General features: G+C 35.4%; 4 protein-coding genes and 3 non-coding genes across 8 annotated transcripts in view; all 7 read right to left on the minus strand.

The window, feature by feature from the left end:
• Positions 1 to 307: 307 nt before the first annotated feature.
• Positions 308 to 377, minus strand: TRNAV-CAC. The gene has a single exon. It is a non-coding gene; the product is annotated as a tRNA-Val (tRNA).
• A 131-nt stretch (positions 378 to 508) lies between these two features.
• TRNAV-CAC lies at positions 509 to 582 on the minus strand. The gene has a single exon. It is a non-coding gene; the product is annotated as a tRNA-Val (tRNA).
• Positions 583 to 843: 261 nt separating this feature from the next.
• Positions 844 to 1,781, minus strand: LOC106305173 (ACD11 homolog protein-like). The gene has a single exon (XM_013741539.1). It carries the CDS (start codon positions 1,637 to 1,639, stop codon positions 956 to 958), a length of 684 nt encoding a protein of 227 aa, XP_013596993.1. The 5' UTR covers positions 1,640 to 1,781; the 3' UTR covers positions 844 to 955.
• A 1,669-nt stretch (positions 1,782 to 3,450) lies between these two features.
• Positions 3,451 to 6,113, minus strand: LOC106305153 (gamma-glutamyltranspeptidase 1-like). 2 transcript variants are annotated; one of them, XM_013741521.1, is made up of 7 exons: positions 6,017 to 6,113; positions 5,556 to 5,881; positions 4,682 to 5,200; positions 4,361 to 4,596; positions 4,004 to 4,274; positions 3,786 to 3,923; positions 3,451 to 3,696 (listed from the first exon to the last, which is right to left on the minus strand). In XM_013741521.1, the coding sequence occupies exons 1-7, from the start codon at positions 6,021 to 6,023 to the stop codon at positions 3,481 to 3,483; spliced, it is 1,713 nt and encodes a 570-aa protein (XP_013596975.1). In that variant the 5' UTR covers positions 6,024 to 6,113; the 3' UTR covers positions 3,451 to 3,480. The 2 variants fall into 2 exon arrangements, with proteins under 2 accessions (XP_013596975.1, XP_013596974.1); XM_013741520.1 differs by having other exon boundaries at positions 5,556 to 5,877; positions 6,071 to 6,084.
• A 2,573-nt stretch (positions 6,114 to 8,686) lies between these two features.
• On the minus strand, positions 8,687 to 11,168 carry LOC106305135 (gamma-glutamyltranspeptidase 1-like). The gene is made up of 6 exons (XM_013741503.1): positions 10,805 to 11,168; positions 9,889 to 10,407; positions 9,570 to 9,805; positions 9,208 to 9,478; positions 8,977 to 9,114; positions 8,687 to 8,902 (listed from the first exon to the last, which is right to left on the minus strand). The coding sequence occupies exons 1-6, from the start codon at positions 11,126 to 11,128 to the stop codon at positions 8,687 to 8,689; spliced, it is 1,704 nt and encodes a 567-aa protein (XP_013596957.1). The 5' UTR covers positions 11,129 to 11,168.
• A 1,318-nt stretch (positions 11,169 to 12,486) lies between these two features.
• On the minus strand, positions 12,487 to 12,558 carry TRNAW-CCA. The gene has a single exon. It is a non-coding gene; the product is annotated as a tRNA-Trp (tRNA).
• A 1,568-nt stretch (positions 12,559 to 14,126) lies between these two features.
• The window catches only part of LOC106303484 (coatomer subunit alpha-1-like), a 4,332-nt gene continuing 1,688 nt past the window's right edge, over positions 14,127 to 16,770 (minus strand). The window contains exons 3-4 of the mRNA XM_013739740.1: positions 14,434 to 16,766; positions 14,127 to 14,329 (exon numbers count right to left, since the gene is read on the minus strand). Of these exons, the coding sequence (XP_013595194.1) occupies positions 14,461 to 16,766 (2,306 nt within the window). The 3' untranslated portion in view covers positions 14,127 to 14,329; positions 14,434 to 14,460. The remainder of the gene's footprint in view (positions 14,330 to 14,433; positions 16,767 to 16,770) is intronic.

Consider the following 16,770-nt stretch of genomic DNA (forward strand, 5'->3'; position numbering starts at 1 on the left):
GTTTACAGAGAATTCAAATATCGATAACTAAATCTTGCGTACAGTACAACAACCTTACATTAAGATGATAACGCATTTTATTGGTGAGTGAGACTACGCATAAACGTTTTACAAATTATAGTAGCTTTATGATGTCATGAAGACTTAAGCTATAAACCATCGTCTAGTAAATGGATTCTTCCACAGTGGGTATCTACCGAACCCAGTGGACATGGTCTAAAACCAGGCTATGGGATGGATAATGGAACCAGCAGCAAGCCAGCAACTAAATGATATAGGGATTTTTCCTTTAGAAAAAAATAGAAAATGTCTGAGCCCGGGTTCGAACCGGGACCTCTAGTGTGTGACACTAGCGTGATAGACTACACCACCCAGACTCTTCCACAGTGGGTATCTACTGAACCCAGTGGACATGGTCTAAAACCAGGCTATGGAATGGATAATGGAACCAGCAGCAAGCCAGCAACTAAATGATATAGGGATTTTTCCTTTAGACAAAAATAGAAAATGTATGAGCCCGGGTTCGAACCAGGGACCTCTAGTGTGTGAGACTAGCGTGATAACCGACTACACCACCCAGACTATGATGCTAGTAGTTTGTCATTAATGATATATAATTCTAGTAAGCATCCTATAGACTACGTGCGTCTTTGTAGATCATATATAATTCTAGTAAGCATCCTATAACATAATTGACCAAAACCGAAAAAATAACATTAGTACCGAAACCCAATGAAAGTTTTGTCGATACCAAACGGTCAACTTCAGAAATAAACTGGTAGTGTAGAAAAGGAGTTTTGAAAACGAGGGTTTGTCATCAAGTGACAATGACAAACCCTCGTTTTTTGGCCTTCAAACAAAAGCTCCATTTTAATTTACAAAGACAAAGACAAAAAAATATCAATAGTAATATTAGTAATTTACAAAGACAAAACTGACGTAGTAACAAAAATGGTTACCAGTCGAGTTTAATGTTCCTTTCAATGTAAAGTTTGTCAATATACTCTATGATGGGACGTGAAGCTTCCATGTACCTCCTCATGTTCTTCTCAACAGATTGTTCAGTTTCATCGAGCCGTATCAGAAGTTGATCCCTCGTCGGAAGCGTATACATTCCCGCGTAAACCGCGGTTCTAACAGCCCATGTATGAAACGGTGCGCATACTTCTGTGTAAGCTGTTGTCGCAGCGTCTTTCAAAGAGTACTCATCTGTCATCAAGAACTTCTCGAAGATTGCTCGGATTAGGTCTAACCCTAGTCTCACGCGTCTCAGGTTACGTGAACGGCTTCCAGGTGTTTTCACCGTATCTTTCTCCACGTCTAGGTCCAAAATATTCTGTAACGTGTCTAATGTTTTCGAGGCTTCAACCAAATCGTTAACTTTGGAGATGTACTCCATCTCAGCAAATTTGAAGGCGAACCCTAGGCAGCTGAAGAGGACAGAGACGTGCGTACACGCATTGCAGAAAGCATCAAGACTCAAACCGTCTTCTTCGGTTGTTATGTCGGGTTTTAGAAGATCAGCTAGATTTTCGAACGCCTCCGTGATTATAGACAAAGGTGTGTTGACTCTGGCTGGTGTCTTGTTGCACACGGCATCCTCGAACGTGTCGTCTTCCTCCTCCTCTTCTTCCTCCATGACCTTTTTGCTCTCCTCTTCCTTTTTATATAGCTTCGCCACGATTGCTGAAATTTTAGAAAATCTTTCTTGATCGTTATGGTTAGCTCACGAGAAATGAGAGATGTGTTATGGTTCTGCGATTATGTTTTAAGACGTGACTTTTCGCAATACTTACGGGTTCACCAATCAAATCAAGGTGAGAAGCATTGTTCATAATGGAAAATTTTACTATGTAAAGAATGGCTATAAATGCTTGCAAGCTATTTTGGTGTGAGAAAGAGGATATATGGTCTTCATGATCTACGTTGTTTTTTTTTATAAATTAACATTTGGAATGTTATACTTGGCAAATAATATTTTGTTAACGTGATTCTATTTGTCTAAAAGACAATATGGTTTCCATTTCCATATGATATATTTTAAACACACTATTATGTATGTACAAGCTATTTTGGTGTGAGAAAGAGGATATATGGTCTTCATGATCTACGTAATTTTTTTATAAATTAACATTTGGAATGTTATACTTGGAAAATAATATTTTTTTAACGTGATTCTATTTGTCTAAAAGACAATATGGTTTCCATTTCCATATGATATATTTTAAACACACTCTTATGTATGTAATCTATTTATACTAAGTAAGACTAGGATAAGACCTGGACAATTTATTTGTATATATTATCGATAATTTTTTTATATATGTGATCATTTTATCTATACATATATAATGTTTTTCGTTGTTATTATATAATTTTTTTCTGGTGGACCGGATCATTTTTATTAAAAATTGTGGAACTAAACTATAATTAATATATTATGGGTTGATCGGATTGGACATTAAACAAATTATGACACAAAAATCTTATTTTTTTCACCGAACACATTTTTGAAAAAAATGAACATTATTGTTTCTAAAGTTGAATTATTTTTACCTTTATCTTCCGTATGGTTTTGAAAGGTTTCAGATTCAACCATCAAATTGATACATGTCATTTTAATGTTTTTAGCCGTATGGTTAAAGAAAACTCACATTTTTTGTAATTTAAAATCGTTTGAAAAAATTCAAAATATAACATATAAGAAAAATCTAACATATTAGGAAAAATATAACATATAAAGTTTCCTCATTTTTGTAATTTAAAGTCGTTTTAAAAAATTTTAAATATAACATATAAGGTTTCATCAGTTTTGTAATTTAAAGTCATTTAAAAAAAATCAAAATATAAGATATAAGAAAAAATCTAATTTTTTTATTATATGGTTAATATTATTGTTTAATTTTTTAAATAATATAAAATTAAACAAAAATGAAGAAAGATGCAAAAATTGTCATCAAATCTTTATTATTCATAGTCATTAATTGTTACATATATGTTAATCGTATTAGGTAATTATGTACCTTTTATTTAAGGAAAGAATATATGCTTCTTATAGTTTGGGTTAAATAATGAACCAACGTTATATTTTTAAACTATGGTTTATATAAGGTGCTCTAGAATTCTTTGAAATATGATTTAGAATACATACACAACTACCACATAAGATTGAGTTTTTTTAAAATTTTTACAAAATTCAGGTTATAACTATTTAAAAGACTTCAATTAATATATAGGGGATTCTAGTGCTGATGTTTAAAAAAAAAAAATTGATTCATCTCTATATTTTCTTATTTTATCAAATATATTCGGTTTCCACTAACCCCATGAGCAAGTTAATAATTTAATTCAATAAATAAAAAAAGAAAGTTGATAATTTAATTCTGGATCGATATTATCGCTTTTTATTTATCGATTTAAAGGTTTGTAACCATTACAAGTTGGATGAAATAATATTATTTGAACCAAATTTATCAAGTCTTAATATCCTGAAGGGAACCCTCCTTTTCTTGGATCACTCACAGCCACAAGCTTCCCATCGGATTCTTGAACTATGAACTGAGAAATCATCCCACCAGCAATCGGCGCTAGGACATGACCTTTCTTCTCCAACACATCTCTTGTCTCTTTAGGAATCTCGAAATGGTCATCGTAAACAGTAGTCCAGTTCTCATACAAAACACTGTTTGGTATCAACTGCAAAAGGAAATCACAATAACAATTTTTAGTTATGAACAAAGAAGAACAAGAAAGTTTCTACTAATTAAGGGTAAGGGAATAAAAACCTGGTGGTAGATTCTCGGAGCCAAGACGGAAGAGAGAGGATTCATGTTGAGGAAGAAATGATTCAAGAAAACTTCCGTTGTTCCAGCGATGATAAATATTCCTCCGCTTGCACCCACCGAGGCTTTAACTTTACCGTCCTGCGTAAAACCAAGGCATAAAAAACTGAGCCCTAATTCATATTTTCGTGTGTCACAAGTAACATGCCTATTTTTCTAACCTTAAGTACAATGGTGGGAGCCATTGAGGACAAAGGTCGTTTCCCTGGACGGATGAAGTTAGCCGGTGCTGGTGGCGGCACGTCGCGGTCGCCAACGAATTTCATGGGGATTGAGAAATCATCCATTTCGTTGTTCAGAACGATTCCTGTGCTGGGAGACAGCATTAGTGCCCCAAAGAAATAGTTCACTGTATTAGTCATCGAAACAACATTTCTATCCTTGTCTATTATCGACAAATGGCTCGTCCCGTGATCCTGAAGCTCATTCCATCTACGTATTGGAGGGGAAGGAAGATCAATAATCAATAAATAAATAAATAAATAAGTCTGTGGATTTAACAGATTGAAAAAAATTACTTGGCACCATAATGTTTGGGCTTGAAGGTTCTCTCATCGCTAATCTTTTTCTTTAAGTCTTTCGCAAACTCTGGAGACAACATATCCGAAACAACTTTGGTAACATCGACGAAATCCGGATCCCCAAGGTTCATTCTAATTGCAAATGCGTGTTTCAGAGCCTCGACTAATCGATGAACACCGAGAGGGCCCGAAACACCGGATGGAACCCCATATTGAGAAAGAATATTTAAAACCTGCAACACAAGAAACCCCCAAATAAGTAAACCTAAGTTTGATGAAATGTGAAAATTACACCCAAAAAAATATAACTTGACTTACAAGCACCATAGCAGGACCACCGGAGGAAGGAGGCGGCATACCGAGTAATCGGAATCCAAGAATGTCAGTAGATAATGGCTCCTTAACCTTAACTTTGTAACTTTGCAAATCTTTCAAAGTTATTATCCCTCCAGACTTTTGTATATCTCTCACCAGATATTCCCCAACCGTACCATTGTAAAACGCTTTTGAACCATATTTACCGATTTGCTTCAGTGTACAAGCCAATTTTGGGTTACGGATAATCGTCCCTGGCTTTTTGAGGTCGCCTTTAGAAACAAATAGGTCAGACAGACCTTTGTCTGCTAAGATATCATCACTAGTTGCGTTCATCTGCATGTAGAGATACTTTGAAATCTTGAATCCTTTAGCTGCCAGTTTCCTTGCGGGATTAACTAATTTCTTCCATGGCAGTTTCCCGCGTTGTGTCCAAGCCGTGAATAGACCCGCGACTTCACCGGGAACAGCTACTGATAAGGCTCCTTTCTTCTTTAGGTCTTGATTACCATCATACATATTCTACGTCAAGAACGTCAAGGAAAACGCTACTTAGCTCAGAATCACGTTTGGAAATAGTATTACTCTATATAATATATTAATTTATGCATTAACTATATATGGTCCATATGTTATGAAAACGCAACTTAAAAGCTCAAGATAGCGTCTTAAACGCTAATATATGAGGACGAAATGTTCAGCAATGCTAATTTTTTATTTTATTTATTTTAGGGCTAAATAAAAGTTTTTACTCCCATGAATATTCTACACCAAGAGAGCAAGAAAAAAAATACCAATGATTCGGAAAACGCTTATTTCAAAACGCATATTTCGTTCAGAGCAAAAGTAAATGCATTTGTTACTAAAACGATGTTACCTCAGTGGCGCGTAGAGGAGCAACCTCTCTAGAGTCATAAGCAACTTCCTTCCCACCAGCTATCTTAACCACTGCAAACGATCCACCGCCTAGACCGCTAGATGCTGGACTCACAACGCCCAAACATAGAGCAGCAGCGACCGACGCATCAATCGCGTTTCCTCCTTTTTGAAGAACTTTCATCGCGATTTCAGAACACCGTCCATCGTCCGTTGCAACCGCGCCATGATACGCAACAATACTTTGCTGTCTTTTATGAGCCGCAGCGTTTTTCAAAAACGCGATTAGAAGAAGAACGATCGTTGCTGATCGTATTAGAGCCCTTGCTACGATGAATGAAGGATCAAACAAGAGACAACGTATCATGATATCAGTTGTAGCAAACAGTCAATTAACCAACTAATTATGAATAATCATTGGCGATTTATTTTTATGTGAATTAGAAAAACTAAGTAACTTACAATTCATCTGTATTTCTGTTTCTGAAAATGTCTCGTCCTTACGTCCTTTGTGACAAGAGATTGTTCATCAGACGAGTATTAATAAGAGTATGTGGTCAAAGTCTCATTTGATTATGAGCTATCTCGAAGGTGCATAAAAATTAACATCTCTTAAGAAATGGTAGATAAATTATGAATATTAAATCATTTTCCGAAAGTTCCAATTCTTTTGAATATTTTCTTCTTCTTCTTCTTCTTTTTGTCAATGTTTTAAATGTTTTTAGACTACATTAAATGCTTTTAGACTACATCAATGTTTTAAATGTTTTTAACATACATATAGAGTTGAACATATAGCACAAGGTTACTAAATTATTGATTGCAGTATTATATGACTAGAAGAAAATAAATGATGCCAATTCTGATTGAGAAAAAACAAATCTTTTTTTATTATTTGAAAAGCATTATATATAAATAACCTTTACTTCATGTGTTTATTACAAGTGTGCCATTTCCTACGTGTCAGCATAAGGAGCTCTCTCATCTCATATATTCAAAAACCCTTTATTAGCTAGACTAATTACAACATTTGACATTGCTCATTACATTAAAAAGAGGGTATATACTATAAGCTTATTGTCTCACAAAAAAAAAATTAAGCTGCGCCCTGCTTGCTACGCTTCAATTAGAAACGCTTGCATCTTTAAATACGTAGATATTTTATTGTCATAACCTGAGATTCTTCCTAATGATCGATTTCAATATGGCAATTCGTTATATAGCCTGACTTAACTCAACTTGCTACGCATCTTTATATAGCAATTCGTTATATAGCATGACTTAAATATTAATGTCTTTCTATACAGTTAGATTACATAAAATAATTTTTGTGTACGTATGTATCTACATATCTACTTATATATATGTTGCTGCAACTCTTCTCCGTAATAGATAAATATACCAATCACAATCGCAATGTTCAAGAATTATTATATAATCGCAAAATCTTATAGATATATACGTACACTTTTTTTTATTTAGTTATGGTATCTACGTACATTGAATAGCCGTATATAGATTTAGTGGCATTGATTTGGTTAATTTAAGTTAAAGACCAACTTTGAATTGTCAACCACGTCAAATTTAGAATGAATTCACTGATTGATTTTTACATTTAATTTGATTGACCAGCACCACATTAGTTTCCTATAATACAACAATCAAATAGTGTACGATGAGGAACAAAGGAAGTAATATATTCAGATTTCGATTTGGAATACGAAATTTGATTGTAGCAATTAATGATATCGAGTATACCCTAGACCTAGGCGCCTTGCATATATAAATATTAGGCCTTATATATACATATCCTCACCATTCTCTCATTCTCAAAACATCGATCTTTACCACTACGTTCTAGCATTCACGACAGTCATGGCATTATTTAACTATCAATTTTTAATTTATTTTTGTTTTCTTATATTTTGTTTCTGAAGAGTTTTATTATTTTATTGTTTATGTTTCATTTTATCTCTACTTCATAATTTATTTATATTAGTATTTTCTTACTCTTATTAACAGTTCCGGCTCTAACCTATGGCCACATTGGCAATTGCCATGGGTCTATGGGTCCAAATAAAATTTTGTTGTTATTTTACTAATTAAAAAGGTCCATTTTAATTTTTTAAATTATCAATTAGTTGGTGAACTTATAATAAAAAAGATCCATGATTAACAAAACCAATTTTAAATACAAAAAGACAATTTTTTTTTCTAAACTTCACCGTTCTTAATTTTTTTACAACAAAAAGCCCATTTTTTTTCTTTTAATACCACAAAATTTTTGTGTGCTTCAGTTTAAAGAAATGCAATATTTCTTTCTATGATTTCTACTTTTATAATATATATTAATTAAAAGAGATAATCTCTTTAAATCTATTCACTCCGCGCAGGGCGCGGATTATCACCTAGTGAATGAATAAAATAAGGGCAATTCTCTCAAATAACCCTTTTTAAGTTTTGTCACAAAAATATCACTTAAGAAAGAAAATGACAAAAATAGCTATTTTTATTTTGAAATTTTCAATTTTTTTTTTAATTTGAAACTCTATTCCCAAAACCCACCCCTTAGCTCTAAACACTAAGTCTAGATTAGTTAACTCTGGGTAAAAATACATTTTTACTCTTTAGTAAAACTTATTTTGGTCATTTTCTTTAATGAGGTATATTTTTGTGACAAAAACTTAAAAAAGTTATCCTAGAGAATTTCTCATAAAATAAAAAAAATGATTTAAATAGTTTTTATTAAAGAGTTTAAAAACACATATATCCCTATGATTAATTAATCTAGAATTATGATTTTTTTTGGGAGGGGTGAGTATAGGATTTGGTGATTAGAGTTTAGAGTTTATAATTTAAGATTTATCGTGTAAAAATCAAAATAATCATATTTTAAAAAATATTTATGTCAAATTTATTATTTCTTATTGTTATTTAATAAAAAATATTTCAGTATTTTTGAACTATTTAGGTCATAAAAATTATTTTTAGGGTTTTTTAGGTGACCTTTTTTTGTTTAATTTTTATGAGATTTGCCATAAAATAAAGCTCTGGATTAATATTTCTGGAAGAAAAATGTCAATAATTCATTTCGATTCAATAATACACAAGGAGAAAAAATCAAATCCGATCTCAATATCCTGAAGGGAACCCTCCTTTTCTTGGATCACTCACAGCCACAAGCTTCCCATCGGATTCTTGAACTATGAACTGAGAAATTGTCCCTCCTGCGAACGGCGTTAGGACATGTCCTTTCTTCTCCAACACATGTCTTGTCCGTTTAGGTATCTCGAAATGATCATTGTAAGCCGTCGTCCAGTTCTCATACTTAACACTGTTTGGTATCAACTGGAAATGACAATACATGAATCAAGTTTTAGTTATGGACCAAATAACAAGAAAGTTACTGTAGAAACAAAAACCTGATGGTAAATTCTTGGAGCCACGACAGAAGAAAGAGGATCCATGTTGAGTAAAAAATGATTCAAGAAAACTTCCGTTGTTCCGGCGATGATATACATTCCTCCGCTTGCACCCACTGCTGCTTTAACTTTACCGTCCTACGTAAACCAACACATAAAAAAATCTGTAGCTTAGAGTAGTACATAAGTAAGTGTACCGTGTATCACAAGTTATTCTTTTTTGCTTCAAACCTTGAGTACAATGGTGGGAGTCATGGATGACAAAGGTCGTTTCCCGGGACGGATGAAGTTAGCAGGTGCTGGTGGCGGCTTATCTGAGTCATTGAAGGACTTCAACGGGATCGAGAAATCGTCCATTTCGTTGTTCAGAACGATTCCCGTGCTAGGAGACAGCATCAGTGCCCCAAAGAAAGCATTTATTGTACTAGTCATCGAAACACAATTCCTCTCATGATCTATTATCGATAAGTGGCTTGTTCCATGATCTTTGATCTGATTCCACCTAAAAATTAAAGAAGATTAATAAATCAAAAATTAAAAAAAAAAAAAGAATCTGCATGATTTGTTATAAATTAAAAAAAAGAAAAACTAACCTGCCACCATAATATTTTGGGTCAAAGGTTTTCTTGTCGTTTATCTTCCTCTTCAAGTCTTGTGCAAACTTTGGAGACAACATATTCGAAACGACTTTACTAACGTCAACAAAATCTGGATCTCCAATGTTCATTCTAATTGCAAAAGCATGTTTCAGAGCCTCGACTAAACGATGAACACCGAGAGAGCCCGATACACCTGATGGAACCCCATATTGAGAAAGAATGTTCAAAATCTGCAACAGAAGAAACTCCGTATTAAAATTTTTAGTAAACTTGAATTTGATAAAATGTGAATTTTCCACAAAACTGAACTTACAAGGACCATTGCAGCACCACCGGATGAAGGAGGAGGCATCCCGAGTAAACGGTATCCAAGAATATCATTAGATAATGGTTCTTTGACATTAACTCTATAACTTTGTAGATCTTTCAAAGTTATTATCCCTCCTGATTTGAGGATATCTCTCACAAGGTTAACACCAACCGTGCCATTATAAAACGCTTTTGGACCATACTTTGCAATTTGCCTCAAAGTTAAAGCCAGTTTTGGGTTTCGGCAAAGTGTTCCTGGTTTCTTAAGCTCACCATTTGAAACAAATAGTTTAGAGAGACCTTTGTCTGCTAGGATATGGTCCCTGGTTGTGTTCATTTGCATATAGAGATACTTTGAAATCTTGAAACCTCTAGCTGCGAGTTTCTTTGCTGGACTAACTAACCGCTTCCACGGTAGCTTTCCATGTTGTTTCCAAGCTGTGAATAGACCAGCAACTTCCCCGGGAACTCCTACTGATAAGGCTCCTCTCTTTTTTAGATCAAGATTGCCTCCATACATATTCTACATCAAGAAAAAATACAACCAAGAAATGTCTTTGCATCAAACGTCAAACGCTATATAACTTAAATTCAAAACGCATTTTTGATCAGAGACACTAGTTCATGTTCAATATCAAGATAGAAAAACAAGATGTCTATGACACATATCAAGAAATAAAATAAAAACACTTGTTGAATAGCATAAAAACGTTACGAAGATTTAAGATCGTGCTCAAAATTCTTAATAAGAAGAAAATATATTAAAAAACGCTCGCGTTCAACAATTATAAAAGCGCACAAAAATGCTCTTACCCACATAAATGTTCAATACCAAGAGCAAAAACATATATCGTATGTGATTCAAAAATGTTAATGAAGAAATGTTTATTTCAAAACGCACATTACTAAAACAACATTACCTCAGTGGCACGGAGAGGAGCAGTTTCTCTAGAATCATAAGCTACTTCCTTGCCACCAGCCATCTTAACCACTATAAACGATCCACCGCCTATACCGCTAGACGCTGGACTCACAACGCCCAAACAAAAAGCAGCGGCAACAGAAGCATCAATAGCGTTTCCTCCTTGACGAAGAACTTTCATTCCTATTCTAGAACACCGTCCATCGTCTGTTGCGACTGCACCATGATACTTTACAATACTGTGTGGTCTTTTCTTAGCCGCAGCATTTTGCAGAAACGCGATTATGAGAATAGCGATCGTCCCTGCTCGAAAGAACCACATTGCTACCACTGATGAAGAATAAAAAAAAAGATCAAACACAGATGACACAAAAAAATTGATGATCTTAGGTTCGTTTACATAGAGAGTAATTAAAGATGAAAGGAACCTTTTTTTTATATCAAGAACCATACAACTTACGAGGTATTTATACACAAACGTTAGAACTTATTCTGAACCAGAATCAAAAGTTATCTGTATACGTAATATGCTACACTTATAACAACTTGCTATTATCCCCCTGCCACTAGTAGCTTTACATTGAATTTGAACAATGTTTGACCTTTCCAATAAATAGAAAATTAAATGAGTCAAATTACTGAAAACGTTGAATACCTTACCTTTTCTATGATATTTACCTTAAGAAAAAAGATTATTTACCTTTAGAAAAAGGTATAAACGTTGAATACCCTTTCTGAAAAAGATTATTTACCTTTAGAACATATTCGATGCACATTTCTATATTTTCTTCTCCATTGTATGCATCTATAATACAATTCATCTATTTATAGATTAAGATACATAGATATGTTGTTTTGCCTCTACTTTTAGAGATAAAATAATATTTCTCACTATATTCTCCTAAAATATTTCTCAATATTTTCTCCTAAAAATAGAGAAATTATATTATAAAAGCATATATTGGAGCAAACCCATGTCTCTAATAGAGTTTTTATATTTTAAAAGAAAATGTAAAGAGAAATATAAAAGTGGATTAAAGATGGTCTTAGAATCATTTTTAAAAAAATAATACTGAAAATGATTAATTATCCAAAAAAACTCTATACTAATTACATTTGATTCCCAAGAAGAAGAAAAACTCAACTTTCTGTTGACTAATGAATTAATCAGTCTAAAAATATATTTAGATTTGTTATTTTTTCTTTTACATAAAGGATAATGAAAAAAATATTAAAAATATATCCAGCATTACATTTTACTCTTTACAATGACTAAACATACATAAGAGACTAACACTAATACCTACAAAAACAGTTAAATCTTTAGTTACTTTCTCGTGTCCTGCTCGATCCAGTTGAGTTCATTCTTGCTCGATCGAACCAGGTAGTCTTGACCTGAAAACTTCAAGAGCTTCCAAGAAGAATCTCTTGTTAGGTACAATTCCATCTTTCTCCATCGTTTTCATCAGCATCTGCACATGCTCCTTCATATCTGCCTTAGTATACTCCTTATATGAAGCTTATACGTCACTGACAGAGGACGCTGAGATTGTCTTCGTAGATAACGTTCTCACAGATACAAAAAAATATATTTGAGGGCGTATTAAGAAAAGCCAGAAAACAGTGGGGGCTGTTTATGTAAAGAAGGAAAAAATTTAAGGATCAAATTTTCGGGAGTTTTGAACCCGACGTGAATCGAACACGCAACCTTCTGATCTGGAGTCAGACGCGCTACCATTGCGCCACGGATCCTGATGCTTAAATAACTTAATATACCGTGATTAATTCATAACTCTATAGGATCAACCATTATTAACCACCATTTTAAAACATAAACAAGCTTTAAAAATGGAAAAAATGACAAAGTGTTATGAAAAGAATCAGAATTTTATTGTATCGCAGGAATTTAAATAAGGGCGAAATTTTATACCCGTAGAAAGAAATAACACTGATATAGAGAGATAGAGTTTATTACAGAAGGAGAAGAAAAGTGTGAGATGAGAGTTACAACGAAATTCACTGTGTAAATATTGCAGCGGACCTCACATCTTTTATATTTTCAACATAAGCGGCTGACTTTTATTTTATAACACAAAGAAAATAAATGTCTTGTGACTTTTAGGGGAATACAATTTGACATTGCTTTTGCTTATAAACATCAGTACCCACTTTCTTGTAGATAATTAAGCTTGTTTTGTAACCGTCTCTTTGATCCCAAACTCTTTATGCTACAGTTTGATGAATGAATGAATGAGTGAATGATTAGACAAGCAAGTAATAAGTATAGTTTTTGTCGTCGTCTACCCCTTTTATTTATTTTTATTTTTTTGAACTGCAACCCCTTTTATTTATACGCGACTATGATGAATGAAATCTCTCTGAGATTTCACCTCTTAACTTCTGCAGTAACTTGTAGAGGACTTGGCTTACTCTGTGACAGGCGACTGAGGGAATATCTTTCATAGAAGGCTACCGTACTCCTTACACTCATGGTAAAAAGAAAAGAAATGACTAAAAAACAATGGCGTGTTGATCAAGTTTTGCAGAAAAAGAATGGATCCAATTGTGAACCAACAAAGAAATTGCCAAAACTAGGATCCTCTGTTTCATTCCCAAACGGGACCTGCAGTAACCTCTATATTTTTTTTGGTAAACGCCAAACCTCTATATTATTCAATCTTTTATTTTCTTGGGGAATTTCAGTTGATCTAAATGCACAAAAACATATGGGGAGGGGGTGTTATTATTATTATTTCTAGTTTAAGATTATCTTGTGTTACAAAAAAAAAAAAAAGTTTAAGATTATCTTAATCAAAGTTCGCTTAATTTTGTCAATTGTTACATTCTCTTGCTGCTAGGGTTTGATTGACCCATAAGACTGAAGAAGGAAATAATGCATCGCTTTCTTTTTCTATATTAGCATGTCACATTTGTTGGAACGTCTTGCGTCTTTCAGTGGAATACAATATTTGACATTGCTTATGCTTATATACACCATATGTACTACCTGCTTGTAAATATAAAGCTGCAACTGTCTCTTTGATCCCAAACTCTTTATAATACTCTTTCATGGAGCTGTGTTCATGTATTGTATTTAAGTTTGAAAATAAAGAGTTAATGGAGTTGCTTGGGCTTATAGTGAATAGTCTCACAGCACAAAGGCGTTTTAATTCTGACGTTGCCCTTGAACGAGATGTTACATAACCTTTTTCATGTTTTTACTAAGTGATTGTGTTGCTATCCTTTTGCACGATGTTTATAATAATTGGAGTAACAATTATGCATCAATTCAAAATTACCAAGAAAAATAATGCATTATTAACTCAACAAAATTCGTCTATATTATTATTCTATCATCATAATGATCGAGTTTTAAAATCCAACAAACGTAATTGAAATGTTTTGAGAATTTAAAATATAAAACCAAACAAAACGAAAAATATAAGCAAAGCAGCTAAAGTTCTCTCATGCGTTGTCACTGAAGATAAGAAACAACTTGAAAGACTCATAAGAGTAACAGAACCTGCAACGAAGAAGTTCACAAATAAGACTTTTGTAAGCGCACAATCACAAAAAAACAAAAGCACACCAATCTTTTTCAGTTAATAGAGCATCTAGTACACTTACCTCACGTTTGAAGAGGATGAGAATTGATCACCGGACCTGAGACGGCGAGCATATCAAACCAGATGCGGCTGCGCCAATGACTGCAAGATCACAGACCCCGCATATGTTTCCTTGCTGGCTTGGAACAAACCTGGCGGTGCAGTATGGACAGGACACGTCTTTCTGACCTCTGTAGATTGGAACATAGGTTGACCCACATATCACGAACGGGTTTCTGAAGTCGTAATTGAGCTCGGTTGTATCAGTCATATTGCGTTCAGCGGCTTGAACGATTTGTCTAGCCGCTCTGGCATGGCTCTCCAATGGGTTGGTTTCCAGCAATCTTTTAGCGAAGTTATAGGCAGTGGCGAGATTCTTGGCCTTGTAGCAGACGGTCATTGCATTTAACAGCGCGAGTCGTAAGTGAGGTAGTTGGAGGTTGCAGTGAGTGAAGTAAGCAGCAAGCTCCTGCTGCCTCACTGGATCATCTTTCTTCTGTCTTCTCTTGAGCTCCATTTTAAGACCGAGGACATATTCTTTAGCGATACTGACCAGTTCCTTAACCTCATCTACTTCACTTCTTGACTCGACCACCACTAGAGGGATGGTGTGGAGGATAGAGAGGAAGAGCCGGAGAGCCTCAGTCAATTTCTCATCTTTCCCACTTGTTGTGGCTTTGTAGCCGGACTTGAGCTTCTCTTCTTGCTGAGAGAAATCATAAACAAGAGCTGGTGGGCCACGGACGTTGGGACTGTTTGACTCGCTCCATCCACGTTCAATGGCAAGTGGAACCACAGGAGATGAAGAAAAAGCACGCAGGTAGCTATGGCTGCCACTGAACAAATCAATAAACATCGATTTCAAAGGGGCAAAGTTCCTTATGCCAAGCTGTCTGTTGAGCAGACGCATTGCAGTGTCGAAGCTTCCAGCTGCAGCTTGCTCAGCAGCAAGTGATGATTTCTGGCTCCAAATATGGCTTACGGGCATACCTTGAGTAGGTGTCACGAAGACGGATGAACGTGCGTTAGCAGAGGCCTTAGGAGTGTCAAGCTCTGGTGGGAGGTCCAAGCCCTCAAGTTCACCCCATCCACCTTCTTCATCATTATCTTCTTCCGCTCCTTCAGCTTCCGCCAAAATGGCTTCGATGTCTCTGTTCTCCATTCCATCAACATCGACCATGTCAAGTCCCTCACCCCAATCACCACCAGCATCTTCTTCATCTTCATCAACAGCCCCTCCTCTGGCTGCACTCTCAAGTCCGCCTTCAAATATTCCCTTCATCACTCTTAGAAGAGGCCAATCACCACCACACATGACGGGAGATGGTGGCATTAAAAGCGACGGAGTTTTCCCCTCAGGTAACGAGGGCACGTTGTCTCCTAGCTCAGTCGCAAGTCGCTCAGCAGTGTCCGTTAAACCATGAACCGAAGCAGTGATATAAGCGAGAGGTAAATGACCAGCATTCTCAAGTATCTTGACACGCTCTTTAACATCTCCTAGGTAGAGAGCATTGTGAAACTGACCCATCACGTTGTTCTTCACTTCTGCAATCTTCATCAACTTTGAAAGCTTGTCCAACTTACCAGTAATGAGGTAAAGAAAAGATAACCTCTCAAAGTTCTTCGTTTGCTGGTACGCAAATTCAACAATTCCAGCATTACCTTGGCGAAGAGCCTCCACTCCAAGTCTATACCACTGCTCTTTCTCATTAATCTCTGTAGCGGACGCCACAGCGACGCTGATGTTGCCACTTTCAAGAGCCAGGTTGAATCGGACTCTCTCGTCTTCAACAAAATGGAGGGCAACTTCAGGGAATCCTTTCTGCTGCAGGTAAGCAATCATAGCCTGTCCACAGAGCTGGGAGTTCTTTATCATGCTCATGACATGATCATATCTCTTTCTCAGCAGTGCAAGCTTGAAAATGTATTCAGTTGCATTGATGGTGATTGCCCTGTTTTTCCCATCCCGGTCCAAGCAAAAGATTGTGTTTCCAGAAACCTTGGTGATATAGATAGGCACATCCAGGGTTCGGATGATCCCGCTATCTCCATTAGGAAGACAATACTTGATATGGTTCAAAGTTGTGTAGATGAAGACACCATTGTCATCCCAAGCTCCACTCTTCACACGTATTGTCTCATGAAGTGTGCACTGCAGGACAAGTTTTTTGCTCGCAATAATGATAGTGTGTTTGCTGAGCAAAGCAACATTATCCATATCATTGGACCAAACAACATACCTAACAAACGGTGTCTGAAGTTCACCAAGAACAAGCCTTTGCTGAAGGTCAAATATTACCACTTTATCCTCTGATCTACAAAGCAAATTTCCAGTCCCAGCATAAAAGATAGCATCTGT

This window comes from Brassica oleracea, chromosome C7 (genome assembly GCF_000695525.1).
Source record: "Brassica oleracea var. oleracea cultivar TO1000 chromosome C7, BOL, whole genome shotgun sequence".
NCBI classification, from domain to species: domain Eukaryota; kingdom Viridiplantae; phylum Streptophyta; class Magnoliopsida; order Brassicales; family Brassicaceae; genus Brassica; species Brassica oleracea.

Coding starts and splice junctions, on each gene's coding strand:
- LOC106305173 (XM_013741539.1), bottom strand. CDS start 1,639: ATGGAGGAAGAAGAGGAGGAGGAAGACGACACGTTCGAGGATGCCGTG.
- LOC106305153 (XM_013741520.1), bottom strand. Junction 5,201..5,555: donor CTCCTCTACGCGCCACTGAG/GTAACATCGTTT, acceptor TTCTTGACGTAG/AATATGTATGATGGTAATCA. Junction 3,924..4,003: donor CTCCCACCATTGTACTTAAG/GTTAGAAAAATA, acceptor GGTTTTACGCAG/GACGGTAAAGTTAAAGCCTC.
- LOC106305135 (XM_013741503.1), bottom strand. CDS start 11,128: ATGTGGTTCTTTCGAGCAGGGACGATCGCTATTCTCATAATCGCGTTT. Junction 10,408..10,804: donor CTCCTCTCCGTGCCACTGAG/GTAATGTTGTTT, acceptor TTCTTGATGTAG/AATATGTATGGAGGCAATCT. Junction 8,903..8,976: donor CTCCAAGAATTTACCATCAG/GTTTTTGTTTCT, acceptor TGTCATTTCCAG/TTGATACCAAACAGTGTTAA.